The sequence below is a fragment of the Ranitomeya variabilis genome, chromosome 2 (genome assembly GCF_051348905.1).
Source record: "Ranitomeya variabilis isolate aRanVar5 chromosome 2, aRanVar5.hap1, whole genome shotgun sequence".
Taxonomy (NCBI): Eukaryota; Metazoa; Chordata; class Amphibia; order Anura; family Dendrobatidae; genus Ranitomeya; species Ranitomeya variabilis.
This window is the reverse complement of record NC_135233.1, coordinates 331,161,604-331,179,187: the sequence shown is the minus strand read 5'-3', so window position 1 is coordinate 331,179,187 and position 17,584 is coordinate 331,161,604. Positions and strand designations below refer to the sequence as shown.

Genomic DNA, 17,584 nt, shown 5'->3' with positions numbered 1-17,584 from the left:
GGTTCATTCCGTCTTGCGGCCTCAGGTTCAGCGCTCTACCCTTCCTTAGCCGCCGCATGGGTTGCTACAGCAATGGTCTCCTGGTCGGAGACCTTAACTTCTTTCATTCACAACAGTAACCTTTTCCCGAAGACAGTACAGCTGGTCAATCAAATTTCTTGAGCGGGAGACTAGCTGCTTCACGCCTCTTGGATGCAGCTAGTTGCGCTGCGCTGTCAGCAGCAAATGCCATTACACTCAGAAGAACTTTATATCTCAGAGAATAGAAGCGTACTCTGCGTTCAAAAAGCCTCTGACATCACTCCCTTACCAGAGTGATCGGTTATTTGATGAGAAGTTGGGAGCGTTCCCCACGCAGGAACAAAGGATTGCATGTTTCCTATAGACCCAACCAGCAGTGGATCAGTTGTCTAGGACGGTCTAGATCTAAGGGATCTTGGTTCCAAAAAGGGGGACTGAAAAGGAAGACCGATCCCAGACCTCAAACTTCTACCAAGCTTGACAAGGTCCCCCTTCTTCAGATGGAGTTCCTCCGCTCAGCCATTACTTCAACGGAAAAAGGTGGAGTTTCTGGCATCCACTGACATTTGGGATGCTTACCTTCACATTCCATTTTTTTTTTTTTCCCATTCGCGAACAGCATTTTCAGATCACGACCTTGTCCTTCGGCCTTGCTACCGCACCCAGTGTGTTCGCTAGGGTTATGGCGGCTGTCATGTCCCTCTTGCACCCTAGAGGCGTGGTCGTCCTGCCCTATCTGGTCGACTTTCTCGCCGCTGTTCCAGGCCTGCGCTGAATCATCTATATCTCTTGCGATGCCCTCTCTCACCTGGGCTGGCAGCTAATCTTAGACAAGGTTTTTCCTCATTTCCAGCCCAGCAGATATCCTTTTTGAGGATGATCCTGGACACTTCCAGAAGGTTGGTAATTCTCCCTTGAGACAAGGCCGTGGCCCTTCAACAGGGAGCTCGCGCACTTGTTCACTCATCCCCTCATTCCATTCGATTTGCTAGGAGGTTTCTGAGGGAAAATGGTGACGACAATGGAATTGGTTTCCTTCGCTTCTCTCGTTTTTTGCTGGTCAAACAGGCTTTCAGAGGGTTGTCTCTGAGCTCCTTCCTCATCCAGGGGAGATCCTTTCTCCTGGTTCAGTGGTTATTAGTGACTACTGATGCCAGTCCTCTTCTCCTGATCATTGTTCTGGGGATCCGAACGGTACGGCTAATTCTACAGCAGGTCCACTGCCTTCTGGCAGATCACCCCATCCGAATTCAATCGGATAATGCCACGGCTGTGCCATACGTCAGTCATCTAGCAGGTACCTATGGTCAGGCGTCATGGACTAGGTACCTTACACTCTCTGATGGGCCGAGATCTATCATTCAGGTGATCTCGGCACTACACATCCCAGGAGTAGAACTCTGGACGGCAGACTCCGTCAGGGTCCCGCCTCAAGTGAGTGGGAACTTCACCCGGAAGTCTTCCATCAGATCTTCCTTCTCTGGAGCACTCCAGATGTAGGTCGGATGGTGTCCAGACTGAACGCCAATGTACTCTCGTTCACGGTTCGGCCTCGAGATCCAAAAGCCATCACAGTGTATGCTCTGATTCTTCCATGGTACCAGTTTCCATAACCGCTCTTCCACTACTTCCGAGAACCTTTCGGAAGCAGGAAGGGCCCCATTGATCCTGGGAGATCCGCACTGACCACGTCAGATTTTTCGTTTGCGGAACTAGTATTTTTCCGTCTTATTTCAACAAAACTGCAAATATGGACTTCCTTGCAGGGAGTTTTCACATGTGGTTCTTCCCTATCGCATACCGTTAGATCTTTAGGACCTTAATGGTCCTGGGAGTCTTAAGTAGAATCCTTTTGATCTGGACAGACTTTACTATCAGGGAAGGTTGCCCCTTTTTTTTTTTCTCTGCGATCTCGTCATCCTGACGACTCTTCAGAGCTAGCCGCTCTGTTCTTTCAGACTTTTTTCCCTTATTACCATCAAGTAAGTGCTCTGAGTAGGTGAATCTCGAGGACGGCGTCCTTCCAAAGGTTGGACGCTTTATTAAGGCTTCCTGACGGTTAAAGGAAGGGTTTAGCCGTTTTCATCGGCCATGTTAGCCTGGTGGATTCGTTACACCATCCAGCAGTCCTTCCGTGTTAGGCTGACATCTATCTCCCTGTCTATCGAGGTTTCTTGGGTTCTAGGCACCAGGTGTCGGCAAAGCACGCCTGCAAGCTTGTGGGTTCCTCCAGTCCGCATGAATTCTTGAAGCACTATAATTCCCAGACTTCCACAGATGTGAGTCTGGGCAGGCAGACTCTGCATGCCGCGGCGGCGCACTTGTAAGTAACGGATACACAGGGCCTGATCTGATGTTGTCCCCACCCAGGGACTGCTTTGGGACGTCCCACAGTCTGTCCCCCCAATGAGGCGAAGGAGAAATGGAGATTTTTGTGTACTCACTGTAAAATCCTTTTCTCCGAGCCAATCATTGGGGGACACAGCTCCCACCCTGTTATTAGCTTGTGCTTGTTTTATAATTTGACATGCTATAATCTCATATATAATGTGACATGCTATACGCTCATATGTTATTGATCTCCTACTGCTTTTGCACCAAACTGGTTAGCTGAGAGCCAGCAGAAGGGTGTATACGGCAGAGGAGGAGCTAAGTTTCTTTGTATCACTTAGTGTCAGCAGCATACACCCACGGTCTGTGTCCCCCAATGATTGGCTCGGAGAAAAGAATTTTACAGTGAGTACCCAAAAATCCCTTTTCCTTTTTTTAGGGTGGTCTGGGCAGGGTCTGTCTTCTTATTTTTCTGCCCATATCACAATCTCAAGAATAAATAAACGGAAATCTGACAACTTTTACACTTGTAGCAATGAATCCAAGCCTAGGTTTTGTATTGATTCATCTAACGAGTGCGATAAGGTGGTGCAGACGCTCTGCAGTGCCATCACCTATTGGTGTATCGCGTATTACTAGCTGCATACAGCAGTGTTGCCTATGATAAGGAGCCTGCTGAAAACTCTGCTTGAAAGTAAGCGACTAAAACGCCCCAATGGCCAGTGAGACAATTGCAAGATTACTCCTTTTTTGTTTTAACCCCTTCCCGACCTGTGACACAGCGTATGCGTCATGAAAGTCAGTGCCAATCCGACCTGTGACGTATATGCTGTGTCACAGAATGATCGCGTCTCTGCAGATTGGGTGAAAGGGTTAACTCTAATTTCACCCGATCTGCAGGGACAGGGGGAGTGGTACTTCAGCCCAGGGGGGGGTGGCTTCGTTCCCCCCCCCCCCCCGTGGCTACGATCGCTCTGATTGGCTGTTTCACTTTCAACAGCCAATCAGAGCAATCTGTAATATTTCACCTATGAAAATTGGTGAAATATTACAATCCAGCCATGGCCGATGCTGCAATAGAGGTTCTATCACAGCGATCAAAATAAAAAAAAATAGTTAATAAACCCCCCCCCCCCCTTTATCACCCCCATAGGTAGGGACAATAATAAAATACAGAAATTATATTTATTTTCGGTTAGGGGTAGGGTTGCGGTTAGGGGTAGGGTTGCGGTTAGGGGTAGGGTTGCGGTTAGGGGTAGGGTTGCGGTTAGGGGTAGGGTTGCGGTTAGGGGTAGGGTTGCGGTTAGGGGTAGGGTTAGAATTAGGGTTAGGGTTGGAATTAGAGTTAGAATTAGGCTATGTGCGGATTTGGCTGCGGATCCGCAGCGGATTGGTCGCTGCGGATTCGTAGCAGTTTTCCATCACGTTTACAGTACCACGTAAACCTATGGAAAACCAAATCCGCTGTGCCCATGGTGCGGAAAATACAGCGCGGAAACGCTGCGTTGTATTTTCCGCAGCATGTCAATTCTTTGTGCGGATTCCGCAGCATTTTACACCTGCTCCATAATAGGAATCCGCAGGTGAAATCCGCACAAAAAACACTGGAAATTCGCGATAAATCCGCAGGTAAAGCGCAGTGCGTTTTACCTGCAGATTTTTCAAAAACGGTGCAAAAAATCCGCACACAAATTCGCAACGTGGGCACATAGCCTTAGGGTTAGGTTTGGAATTGGGGTTAGGGGTGTGTTGGGGTTAGGGTTGTGGTTAGGGTTGGGATTAGGTTTAGGGGTGTGTTGGAGTTAGAATTGAAGGGTTTCCACTGTTTAGGCACATCAGGGGGTCTCCAAACGCGACATGGCGCCATCATTAATTCCAGCCAATCTTGCGTTGAAAAAGTCAAATGGTGCTCTCTCCCTTCCGAGTCCCGACGTGTGCCCAAACAGTGGTTTACCCCCACATATGGGGTACCAGCGTACTCGGGAGAAACTGGACAACAACTTTTGGGGTCAAATTTCTCCTGTTACCCTTGGGAAAATAAAAAATTGCGGGCTAAAAAAATCATTTTTGAGAAAATAAAAATTATTTTTTATTTTCATGGCTCTGCGTTATAAACTTCTGTGAAGCACTTGGGGGTTCAAAATGCTCATTATGCATCTAGATAAGTTCCTTGGGCGGTCTAGTTTCCAAAATGGGGTCACTTGTAGGGGAGCTCCAATGTTTAGGCACACAGGGGCTCTCCAAACGCGACATGGTGTCCGCTAACGATTGGAGCTAATTTTCCATTCAAAAAGTCAAATGGTGCTCCTTCCCTTCTGAGCCGTACCATGTGCCCAAACAGTGGTTTACCCCCACATGTGAGGTATCGGTGTACTCAGGAGAAATTGCCCAACAAATTTTAGGATCCATTTTATCCTGTTGCCCATGTGAAAATGAAAAAATTGAGGCAAAAAGAATTTTTTTGTGAAAAAAAAAAAAAAAAAGTGCTTTTTGATTTTTATGGATCAATTTGTGAAGCACCTGGGGGTTTAAAGTGCTCACTATGCATCTAGATAAGTTCCTTGGGGCGTCTAGTTTCCAAAATGGGGTCACTTGTGGGGGAGCTCCAATGTTTAGGCACACGGGGGCTCTCCAAACGTGACATGGTGTCCGCTAAAGATTGGAGCCAATTTTTCATTCAAAAAGTCAAATGGCGCTCCTTCCCTTCCAAGCCCTGCCGTGCGCCCAAACAGTGGTTTACCCCCACATATGAGGTATCAGCGTACTCAGGACAAATTGGACAGCAACGGTCGTGGTCCAGTTTCTCCTTTTACCCTTGGGAAAATAAAAAATTGTTGCTAAAAGATCATTTTTGTGACTAAAAAGTTAAATGTTCATTTTTTTTCCTTCCATGTTGCTTCTGCTGCTGTGAAACACCTGAAGGGTTAATAAACTTCTTGAATGGTTTTGAGCACCTTGAGGGGTGCAGTTTTTAGAATGGTGTCACTTTTGGGTATTTTCAGCCATATAGACCCCTCAAACTGACTTCAAATGTGAGGTGGTCCCTAAAAAAAATGGTTTTGTAAATTTTGTTGTAAAAATGAGAAATCGCTGGTCAAATTTTAACCCTTATAACTTCCTAGCAAAAAAAATTTTTTTTTTCCAAAATTTTGCTGATGTAAAGTAGACATGTGGGAAATGTTATTTATTAACTATTTTGTGTCACATAACTCTCTGGTTTAACAGAATAAAAATTAAAACTGTGAAAATTATGAAATTTTCTAAATTTTCGCCAAATTTGTTTTTTTTACAAATAAACGCAGAAATTATCGACCTAAATTTACCACTAACATGAAGCCCAATATGTCACGAAATAACAATCTCAGAACTGCTAGGATCCGTTGAAGCGTTCCTGAGTTATTACCTCCATAAAGGGACACTGGTCAGAATTGCAAAAAATGGCCAGGTCATTAAGGTCAAAATAGGCTGGGTCATGAAGGGGTTAATAAAGATTGTGATATGGAATTTTACAAAAAAGAAAAACCTCAAATCCTGATTTAACACTAGGTAATTTTCTGATCATGGCTTCTCTTTAAGCAGTGATCTTACTGTCGGTTTATTGGTTCATTTCTTACAACTGAGGACAAGTTTGCTTGGGTTTATATTTTTCATGTAGTAATAAACTTAAGTTTTAACCATTTCGCTGGCTGCCATATAATATATGGCTTCTTCTAGCGAATTGTATGTCTATAGCTCATGAGCGATGTTTGCAGTCTTAACCATTATATTACTGTTCCTGAGTAAACGTAGTGAGCTGTAAAGCCAGGAGATAATCACAGGGGGAAAATTCATTGTGAAAGTCACAAGTGTTAACATCTTCAGTTGTGCTGCACACCTTTTTTAAATTAGTGGGTCAATATCAGTCCTTATAAACTAAACACAGAATTTATTCTACGTTTTTGTTTTTTCTTTCCTCCCAGCTTTTCTCTTCTGGTACAGTCCAGCTAACAACAACCTCAAGGGCCGAAGTTGGAGACTTTGACATAAAAACTGTGATACAAGAAATGAAACGTGGCAAACGCATGGTAACTATGTTTTATGCATTATACTCGCACGCTATAACTACTGTTTTGTGGAGGTTGTAAGTCAAACCTCTGTCTTGGACTACCGTACTTTTTCCACACGCTGCTATATGGCTCATGTATAATTATAACTATGAAATGAGCTACTGTAACGGTGTTTCAATATTAATTTCTGACTTCACCGCTCTGACACGTGCTATATATTGATCCATGTTGTTCGGTTTACACTTGATTTGGGCAGAAATTTAAACAATCTCCTCTACAATCGTGCTGAATTTGCAATATTTCTCTTATTCTTCTTGATTAAAAGAGACCAACTAAAAGTATTTTAGGTCTAGTTATCAAATGTTAAAGTGGTCTTCCGGCCTTGAGGGGAATTCCTGTAGTCACTTTGTGGCTGCTGGTTAGCAAATCCTGACACTGTGCATTCTGCAATCTCTGCTAGGATTCCCGTCGATTACCAGATCAAGCGAGTGGTCCTACGACTGTCTGGATGTGATCCGTGTGTGGGCAGCCATCTGCTGAGTAGATTCTCATTTACTTCTGTGTTCTTCAGAGATGAGCGGGTGGAGATCTCATACTGGTGTTTACATGACCGCCCTCCGGATATGGTAGTTCAGGGGAATCCTGACAACTTGCAGTCACATAGTGACTACCTCAAACCCAGAAAACCTCCTTAACAAGGACTTTTATTACTTTATCCGCTGACTGATTACTTGGCGCTCCGCGGCTGGGACTCTAACCGATCACTAGATCCTGAGCCCCCATTCCTTCTCGCTGGACAAGTGTCATAAAGTGTTTTCTTGGTGTGGTGATCTTGCATGCATCCTGTTTCTCCAGTTGGTATCATTAATTGGAGCAGCAGGACATGTGGATGACTACCACTACATTTGTTGCATCCTTGCAATAGGAAGGGACCTCATTCTATAGATTGTGGGGTCCTCACAGCAATCAGACGTTGATCACCTATTCTGTGTGTAGGTGGTAATGCATGTTCTTGGTGGAACGGCATTTTAAAGGGGCTATCCGCTTATCCACAGGATAGGTGACAAGTTGCTGATCGTTGGGTCGTCAGTCCCCAAAAGTTCTGATGGGACAAACACGTTCAGTAAAACAATTTTCAATTCTTGTTCGTTGCTTCGAATGTAAAGATTTGTCATTTGTTACAGGATTTTTCTCTATCCCCATGATGGCACCACGGAGAGAGGGGTCCGCCCCCAGGGACAGGAAACCTACAGGTGAAAAAGGGCGTACCTCTCTCCCACATCAGTTGGTTTCCTGTCCCTGACGGGGAACCTACAGCACGTACCTGAAGGATTCTTCGTGGAGTTCCAGGGGCTGATGCAGTCGACTTTCTAACAGGGGGCGCCCTGTTACGGCTGGATCAAGCGGTTTTTTCCCTCTTTTTTCTCCCTTTCCTGAAGCACCACCACAGGGGTCGGCGGGCCTCATGGGTGAGTGGAGGAAGGCAGTGAAAAGGATCCAGTCTGCCTTCCACAGAAAAAAAAAAAAAAAAAAGAGGGGGATAAGGAGCGGGTGACGGCGGTCACCGGAGGACTCTGGATGGTAATATGGGGGTAGCGGCGGCTATCCTACCATAAAAGCCCAAGTAAAAAACGGGCCGGACCGGCGTCATTACCGGTAAATTGGTGTGGGCGTCGGTAATGGAGCGCTGGTGCGCTCACCGGCGCCATCACCGCAAAAACGCAGCGCTAGTGCGCGCGCGCCGGCGTCCCACCACATTCATTCCCTCATGTGAAGCTGACAGAGACCGGAAGTTGTGCGGGCGCATGCGCAAACCGTCACTTCCGGTTTCGCCGGCAAATGCATAAAAGAACGCCAGCATAGGGAAAAGGGTGGCAAATTCAAACTCCAAAGTGCACCAGACAGTGCGGAGGCCACCATAAGCGAAAGCGAGCAGCAGGTTATGCAGGAAGCTGTCCAGCGATCTCCTGAGCAGGCACAAGTGCAGCGGCGTCTGCACCCACAGCAGCAGCGCAAAGGAAACTCGTCCTCTGTACAGCGCAGCAGCAGCGGACGATCAGAGTCTCAACGCAGTCGGGGGTCTGCAAAAACCACACGGCCGGCGACGATTCCAGCGGATACAGTCCCCAGGCCCGAGACGGTATCTCTGATCCACAGGGGGTGAGTGATCTACGTGAAAGTGCTGAGTTTAATATAGGGCTCTTTTTGTTCTAGGGGAGAAAAAGTACAGCCAAAACCAAGCACAAAGAATGTGCCATATGTTCAGACGAGCTGCCTTCCTCCTGGGAAAAGAGACTATGCAGCGTCTGTATAAAAAAGACAATTCAGGAGGAAACTCCATCATTTGCATCCGAATTAAAGTCGTTAATAAAAATCCAGGTGGAAAGTGCCATTAAAGGCATTAAAGCCACAAAGAAAAAACATAAGAAAGCACCCGAGTCCCCCGTATCTAGTGCGGACGAGTCAGAGAGTGAATTATCTGACTCAAATAATTCGTCAGCCTCTGACACTTCTTCAGTATCCTCTGAGGGGGGGCGCAGTTGCTTCCCTATCGAGGAAACAGACGCTTTAGTGAAAGCAGTCAGAGCAACAATGGGGATAGTGGAGGAGAGACCTAAAAGAACAGCGCAGGACATAATGTTCAGCGGTCTGGAACAAAAAAGGAAAAGAGCATTCCCAGTAAATGAGAAAATTCACTCTCTAATTAAAAGAGAGTGGAAAAAGCCAGACAAAAAAGCTCTCCTCACCCCCAAAAGAAAATACCCATTTGATGACCCAGCATGCTCGTCCTGGAGTAAAGCACCAAAATTAGACGTGGCCATAGCAAAGGCCTCAAAAAAGTTTGCCCTACCTTTTGAGGACATGGGTACCTTAAAAGATCCGATGGACAAAAAAGCCGAGGTTTTCCTAAAAAACTCTTGGGAAGCGGCAGGAGGCGGGCTTAAACCAGCTGTCGCGGCCACCTGCACAGCTCGCGCGCTAATGGTGTGGCTTGAGCACTTGGATTCCCAATTAAAGGGAAGAGTCTCAAGAGACACAATTCAAAAATCAGTGTCTATAATGAAAGGTGCAGCAGCCTTTTTGGCGGATGCATCAGTAGACTCGGCCAGACTAGCAGCCAGGGCTGCCGCCTTCTCAAACGCCGCAAGACGTGCCCTGTGGCTAAAATGTTGGCCAGGGGACCTTCAGACAAAGACAAAACTCTGCTCAATACCCTGTGAGGGTGAATTCTTGTTCGGCGCAACGCTAGATGACATCCTCGAGAAAGCCGAGGACAAGAAAAAGTCTTTCCCTGGTTTCCCCAACCAATCATACAGACGTTCCTTTCGGAATAAAAAATTTATGCGGAGAAAGCCTCCGAAAGGGAACAAAGAAACATGGGAGGAAAAAAGAAATAAAACCAGAGGGTTCCTATTCAACAAACCCACTCCTGACAACAAAAAAACTCAATGAAGGTGTCCCCCAGGTTGGCGGGAGACTGACAAAGTTTCTCCCAGCCTGGGAAAAAATTTCAAGCAGTCCCTGGATACTAGGCATAGTACGAGAAGGACTCAAGCTAAAGTTCCGCATTCCCCCCAACAACCTCTTCATGGTGACACCACAGAGACAGTCTCAAGAACAGTCGGCTCTTCAGGAAGAAATTCTAGGCCTAGTCCAGAAGGAGGTCCTACAGGAAGTCCCTCACCAGGAAAGAGGCATGGGCTTCTATTCTCCCCTCTTCCTCCGAAAGAAGCCAGATGGCTCATACAGGACAATAATAAATCTCAAAAAGTTAAACAGTTTTCTCGAGATCCCACACTTCAAAATGGAAACAATAAAATCTTGCGTAAAAATACTCTTTCCCAGATGTTTCATGACTGTTCTAGACCTACGGGATGCATACTATCATGTACCGATCCACAAGAATCATCAAAAGTACCTCCGGCTAGCAGTGAATATCCAGGGGGAGGTGAAACATTATCAGTTTCGGGCCCTCCCTTTTGGGTTAGCTATCGCACCCCGGGTTTTCACGAAACTAATGTCGGAAGTGATGGCGCATATACGAGAACAGAATATCCTGATAGTCCCCTACCTGGACGACCTCCTTGTAGCAGGGACATCATTCCATCACTGCAAACAGCAGTTGGATTTGGTTATGACTTCTCTGTCAAGCCTGGGTTGGCTATTGAACCTTACCAAATCCAAAGTAGTCCCATCACAGGTACAGGAGTACTTGGGGATAGTCCTCGACTCAACCACACAAACGTGTTATCTTCCTCAAGGGAAGATTCAGAAAATGACACAGACAGCGGTACAGCTGTCAACATCCCCGGTCACCACACTCAGGAAAGCCATGTCCCTGCTGGGCTCCATGACATCCTGTATCCCGGCAGTGCAGTGGGCACAGTGCCATTCCCGGGACTTACAATGGGAGACTTTAAGTTTAAGCCTGTGTCTGGGAGAAAATTTAGACGGGCAGTTAAGCATTTCTCCAACTACGATACACTCCCTACAGTGGTGGGCGGACCCGATAAATCTTACCAAGGGGGTCCCCTGGTCACTACCAACAGAAAAAATCCTAACGACGGATGCAAGCCCCTGGGGGTGGGGTGCTCATATAGACGGTCAGGTGACACAAGGGAACTGGGACAAAAATCAACAGCTGACCTCGTCAAATATGAAAGAACTGCTAGCGGTAAAACTCGCCTTAATGCACTTCCTAAAAATCATCCGCTCCCACCACGTAAAAGTCTTCTCGGACAATCAGGTAGTGGTAGCATACCTAAACCACCAAGGGGGCACCAGGTCACAAACACTGATGGAAGAAACCCGATCCATCTTCTACATTGCAGAACACAATCTGAAGTCCCTAACGGCCCTTTACATAAAGGGTTCAGAAAACCAGACCGCAGACTTCCTCAGCAGAACACGCTTTAAACAGGGGGAGTGGGAGCTGAAACAGTCGGTATTCAACCAAATAGTGAAGCGTTGGGGAGAGCCAGAAATAGACCTATTCGCGGACTATCAGAACCGGAAAGTGAGGAAGTTCTGCTCAATCGACCCCCGGGGAGGGCCAGTAGCTCTGGACGCTCTCACAGTCCCCTGGAACTATCGCCTCTCCTACGCGTTCCCTCCAATATCCCTTATTCCCCTAGTTTTGAGGAAAATTCGGGAGGAGGGGGCAACAGTAATAATCATAGCTCCATTCTGGCCTCGCAGAATATGGTTTTCTTGGCTGAGGAAGATGTCCTTAGTCAGCCCGTGGGTTCTACCAGACACGCAAAATCTGTTATCCCAGGGCCCAGTGTGTCACCCCAATGTAAAAAGCCTACACATGACAGCTTGGCTTTTGAAAGGAAGCTATTAAGCAGCAAAGGGTTTTCGCCCAATCTGGTGTCCACATTACTACAGAGTAGGAAACCCGTAACCACCAAAATATATGGCAAAGTGTGGAAAAAATTCATGTCCGTATCGGGGGCTGACCCAAGGGGGGAGATCCCAATAGATAAAATCCTTGAATTCCTGCAAAAGGGGTTGGAGAAAGGGCTAGCTACAAGTACCCTAAAGGTTCAGGTAGCAGCCTTGGGAGCGCTGTATAATTGTGATCTAGCCAGAAACCGATGGATCGTGAGATTCATCAAAGCCTCGGGTAGATTAAGACCTGTTCCTTTGCATAATGCCCCTCCATGGGATCTAAACCTTGTTCTAAATGCACTAACCAAATCTCCTTTTGAGCCCTTGGCAGACGCACCCCTAAAGATACTATCTTTAAAAACAACACTCTTAGTGGCCCTAACCTCAGCCCGTCGCGTTAGTGACATACAAGCACTATCCGCAGGTCCTCCCTTCACTCAAATCTTTGAGGACAGGATCGTTCTAAAAACAGACCCGGCTTACCTCCCAAAAGTCGCGTCACAATTTCACAGGACACAAGAGGTCTCCCTGCCCTCATTTTGTCCCAACCCCAAAAATGAGGGAGAAAAGACACTACATACCCTTGATGTTAGGAGGTGCCTACTCCAATACTTGTCAGCCACTAGGGAGTGCAGGAAGGATAGGGCTCTGTTTGTCTGCTTCCAGGGTCCGCGGAAGGGACAGAAAGCGTCAAAAGCTACGCTAGCGAGGTGGATAAGAGATGCCATCGCCCTATCCTACTCTTCCAGCGGGGCGGCCATCCCGGAGAATATAAAAGCGCACTCGACCAGAGCAGTGGCATCATCCTGGGCGGAAAGAGCGGGCGCTTCAATACAACAGATATGTAGAGCGGCCACTTGGTCTTCCCAGTCTACATTTTTCAAACACTACCGCTTAGACTTGACCTCCTCTGATCTCACCTTTGGTCGAAGGGTTCTAGAGGCAGTGGTCCCTCCCTAAAAAGTTACAATCTATGTAAATCTCTCCGTGGTGCCATCATGGGGATAGAGAAAATCGTAGTTACTTACCGATAACGGTATTTCTCTGATCCCATGATGGCACCCGTATATTCCCTCCCTTTTCACACACAGGTGTGCACATTATAATGTATAGTTAGTTACCCTTAGTCACGGTGCCTCTGTTAAGTAAAAATTGTTAAATTTAATTTGTGTAAACATTAAGTTGCAGCTGAAGTTCTGTATAAGGCTCTGTTAACCAACTGATGTGGGAGAGAGGTACGCCCTTTTTCACCTGTAGGTTTCCTGTCCCTGGGGGCGGACCCCTCTCTCCGTGGTGCCATCATGGGATCAGAGAAATACCGTTATCGGTAAGTAACTACGATTTTTTAGACTAGTTTTTGTACATATTTCTACTGTTTTCTTATTAAATAAGACATACTGTATTCAGTTTATTTTTTCACATCTTTTCCCTTTTTCGTGTCTTGTGTTATGTAGAAGTGTACGTTATGTGGCCTTTTAGGTGCAACCATCGGCTGTGAGATCAAGGCCTGTGTGAAAACGTATCATTATCATTGCGGCGTACAAGATAAAGCTAAATACATCGAAAACATGTCACGAGGAATTTACAAGTAAGAGTTTGTCTGCCAACGTGCAATGTTAATGACTATGCTAAAGGGACCCTGACCGCTGGCTGATTCATGCTGCCCAAAACACGTGCGGGGTGAATCTGAGCTCGACTCTTGTATGTTACACTGCGGCGACTTGGAGAACACTCGCCTTAAGGCAATTTTACCATGGTGCGGATTTCACTTTGCAGGTCTAAAGCAATTTACTGTACAACTTGGAGTTTTCCAAATCCAACTCGCACATTGCAGAAAAAAATCTGCACCAAAATGAAAGCGTTATGCAGATCTTCATGATAGACATGCAGATTCTGTCTCACAATTACAATTTTTTTTTTCCCCCACATTTTTCTCTTATTTGTGACCTAGTCCACAGCAGAAAGTTTCCATAACGTGTTGAGCATGGCCGAAGACTGGGGCCAAGGACCATTCCTTTTTAGATGACTAGTCCAAGAGACAGGTTTCTCCACATGTACAAACATAGGGGGAGGTGTGTAAGCCATGATGGGGGGGGGGGGGGGGCAGATGATTCCCAGCCCCTGTTTTACAATATCAACTGGCCACTAGGCATTTTGGCAGCCAAGCACGCCGGTCACCCAATTTGGGGAAGGGTTTTCAATCTGACCTGCTTTCTGGCATCACGTTCCTATGGCAGAAAGTATTTAGGCACGTCAGTATAGGGGAATATGGATACCCCATCATACCATAATCTGTCACTATATCCTTGTATTTCTCAGGCTGTATTGTAAAAATCACAGCGGGAATGATGAGCGAGACGAAGAGGATGAAGAACGTGAAAGCAGGAGCAAAGGGAACGCAGCCAACGTACAAGGCAATAACAATCCACCGCAGGTCAATGGGAATTAAGAGCAAAGCAACTAAAATCAGAGGGATGTGCCAGAAGCATGGCCGTGCGCCACACATTAGCGATGGGGGATTGCTGGACATATTTTTTTTTTTTTTTAAGTTGCATTTTAGTGAAGATTGTAAAGCGCAAAAAAAAAAAAAAAAAATTCTGGTGTAAATTTTTCACATCAACCAAAACTGTGTTTGGGTAATGATTTTTTTTTTTTTTCATTAACCCACCCAAGACTTTTTGGGCAGGATTTTTTTTCTGCATCTTCTATATGCTGGTTTCGCTTTTTTTTTTTTTTTTTTTTTTCCCCATATATAGTTTTAATTCCTGCTCTCAGGACGGAACCTGGCTGGAAGTCGCTTGCAAGGTATTTTGCTTACAATGCGGCAGCAAATAAATGAAATGTTTGCTCCTCTCAATGTCAGTCGGGTTTTTTTTTTTTTTTCTTCTTTTATATCAATGTTCCCAGTTCCTTGGCATTCCAGCCTGTACAAGTGATCAAAGACATTTTATTTGCGTTGTGGCCTTTCAGTATGGCACCATTTTATTGTTTAGTACAGCAATATTGTACATGTCTGTCCCATCATAAATACATGGTGTATTATCAGACGCTACGGCTGTCTGCTGTTTAATTTTTCTAGGAAAAATAAATCTTTAAGCTGCAAGAAAATCAAAGTCTACCATTAGGGTTACGTTCCTACAATGAGTTTTTTTTTATTTTTTTTATTTACACTGTATATTTATGAAAAAATGCAAGTAACATGTTTTACTTAATGGTGCAGAAAATCTGCAACATCAAAAGCTCATCGTGGGAGCGTAGCCTTAAGGTCCAGTTCAGACCACCGTAATGTTGGTCCACCGCAGACTGCTCACTAGTGTAAGGCTGAGGTCACGTGAAGGCCTGCTACACCCATAGACCGCAGATGCATCTGCATCGCTTTATGCGCTTGTCACACTCGGGTCCGTGTGCGATGGGCCATTCCGGAAATCTGATGCTTGGGGGCTCGGCCCATTAACTTGCCTTGGTCCATGAGCAGACCTGGCCTGAAGTTACCCCAGTCTGAACTGTGCCCATAAATGCTATGTTCCCATTTGATAGACTTGTTACTGATGTTTCCACCCTCCGCCATTCATTTTGTTTTGTAGAAATCTATTCATACCTATGGGATGGGTGTTCAGTCCAGAAATGTTGGTAAACGCATATGAACATAGCCCTTGTATCAATGTAGGTTATCTGTCCCGATCATGTGCTGCCATAGTAAGGGTATGATCACAACACACTTTTTCAGCAGTCAAAGATATCTGTTTTTCAGGCAGAAAACTTCAGTCAACTTTTTTGGGGTGGGGGGGGGCTCTTACTGGCATTAACCAGACCATTTTTAGATTAAACAATGAAGAAAAAGCTCATGTGGTTTTATTTTTAAGAGCAAAAATGCTAAAGAAAAAAAAAAAAAATGCCATGGCATCTTTTTAGTCTTCCCATTGACTCCTATTCAGCATCTTCCCAGCTGAAAAAGCATGTACCGCACTTGTTGCAAATAGCTTTGAATAGCACTAAAACTTTTGCGCATATATTTTTATTTTTTGCCCACCAGTTGCAAGCTGCTCTGCAAATATGTGGGCAGCTGGGTTATGGCAAGGCTACACCCACCCGCCACATTCATGAAGTCTTATTTCTGCACATGACCTTTTTTCTTTTTGTCTTGATTGCCTATCATTGTTTTAGGAGGCCTGCTAAAGTCTGAATATTCGATGGAGCAGGAGGTGTTTTTGCATAGAAATGAATAGGAAGATCATGGACAGATTTTTAGCCAATAAAGGTGTTTTTTTTTTTTTTTTTTTTTGCTTGCAGTAAAGATGATGAAATAGAAGATGTCTGTAGCTTTATGTATATAGCTATGGAGCGTTCTGTACAGAAAACTGGAAAACCTGTTTTGTTCACATTAATGTTGGAATTGTCCAAATTACCTGTTTGTAGCGATCCGGCAAGCCTTTTCTGTTCCTTTTCCAGGTGTCATCGCTGAATGGTGGGTGTCTGCGAATGTCATTTAGCTGATAGATATACTATATCATGTGCCACGCTGTCATGGATCAATCCATATGAAATAATTTTATTAAAAAAAAGGAAAAAAACGACTGGCTTTAGGATTGTGATTAAATCCCAATTGTAAGATCGGTTTCTATGATCTGGTACTTGTAATGGATTTGCTTCTGTTGCATAGGTCTAATGCCAGCACAGAGCAGATAGTGACTGGGTTTTGTATAGATTTAATTTGCTGACTACCAATCTTGGTTCGATCACTGATCTGCTGATCATCTTCACAATGCCAGATGCTGAAATAAACGTGAAAGCAAATTATCGGTGCAAATATAAGCAAAGATTTGATGCTTGTATCAGAGTGCATGATGGGATACACCTGGGAAGCGTTTGACATATTTGGGAATAATTGCTTGGGTACATGGACTACATAAAGGGTCTACATTGATTTAGAGTGCAGTCATCCTGAGTTTTGAGCATCCGGGATGGGAGATGCAGTGTAACCCTATCCTGTCAGTATCTCATACTTAAGGGGGTTGTATGAAATGAGAAAAACTTAGGTGGCTTCTTCAGGAATCTGCTCCACTATTAGCCATGTGCATGGCTGATATTGGTTTTAAGCCCCATTAAGGCAATGGAGCCAAGCTGCAAATCCATGCATAGTCCATAGACAAGAGTGGCGCCGTTTCTCAAGATCACTTCTGTTTTTCTAATGCCCTTTAATGTGGATATACTAATTTACCAGACTTTAGATAATGCGAGAAATAAGTCAATGATTGATACATACCTTTAGTGTAAGGTTTGAAATGAACAAGTTATTTGAGGAACTGGTCACGAGTTTAAACTTTTTAGAGGATGACGATATGGCGAATACCTTCAATACGGCCGGTTATTGAAGTAGTCAATTCCAGGAGGCAGTGTGGGAGGTGTCCACAATTTCTCCATATCGTCATCCTCTTTGGTTTTGACAAAACGATGGATCTGTAGAAGATGAACATCAATTTATAAACCCATAAGGTCATGGATCAGGTTGATATAATCTGATGGGATCTTATCACACAAATAAGTATTCTTATTTGCGCTACTTTTTCCGTAGAGTTTAACCTTTTAGCATTTAAGTTGCTGGAAGTGGGTATAGTGTCGCTAAAATCCCTCATGTGACCCCAACTTGATGCCTGCTGCTATACAACTGATGGGGTTTTCTGAGATTTGGTGACGATTCCCTAACAGCAACGTAATGTGATAACATCTTAAAATGGCCATGAGTTGGCTATAAAATCCTCCACGCCTTCAGTGCCATATCTCCAGGGGACCCT

At 45.1% G+C, this 17,584-nt stretch overlaps 1 protein-coding gene across 3 annotated transcripts in view; it reads left to right on the top strand.

The window, feature by feature from the left end:
• Window positions 1-14,905, top strand: part of PHF6 (PHD finger protein 6) — a 37,130-nt gene extending 22,225 nt beyond the window's left edge. For all 3 annotated transcript variants that reach the window (XM_077285335.1, XM_077285336.1, XM_077285337.1), the window contains exons 8-10: window positions 6,312-6,416; window positions 13,247-13,380; window positions 14,112-14,905. In XM_077285335.1, the coding sequence (XP_077141450.1) occupies window positions 6,312-6,416; window positions 13,247-13,380; window positions 14,112-14,241 (369 nt within the window). In that variant the 3' untranslated portion in view covers window positions 14,242-14,905. The remainder of the gene's footprint in view (window positions 1-6,311; window positions 6,417-13,246; window positions 13,381-14,111) is intronic.
• The last annotated feature ends 2,679 nt before the right edge of the window (window positions 14,906-17,584 follow it).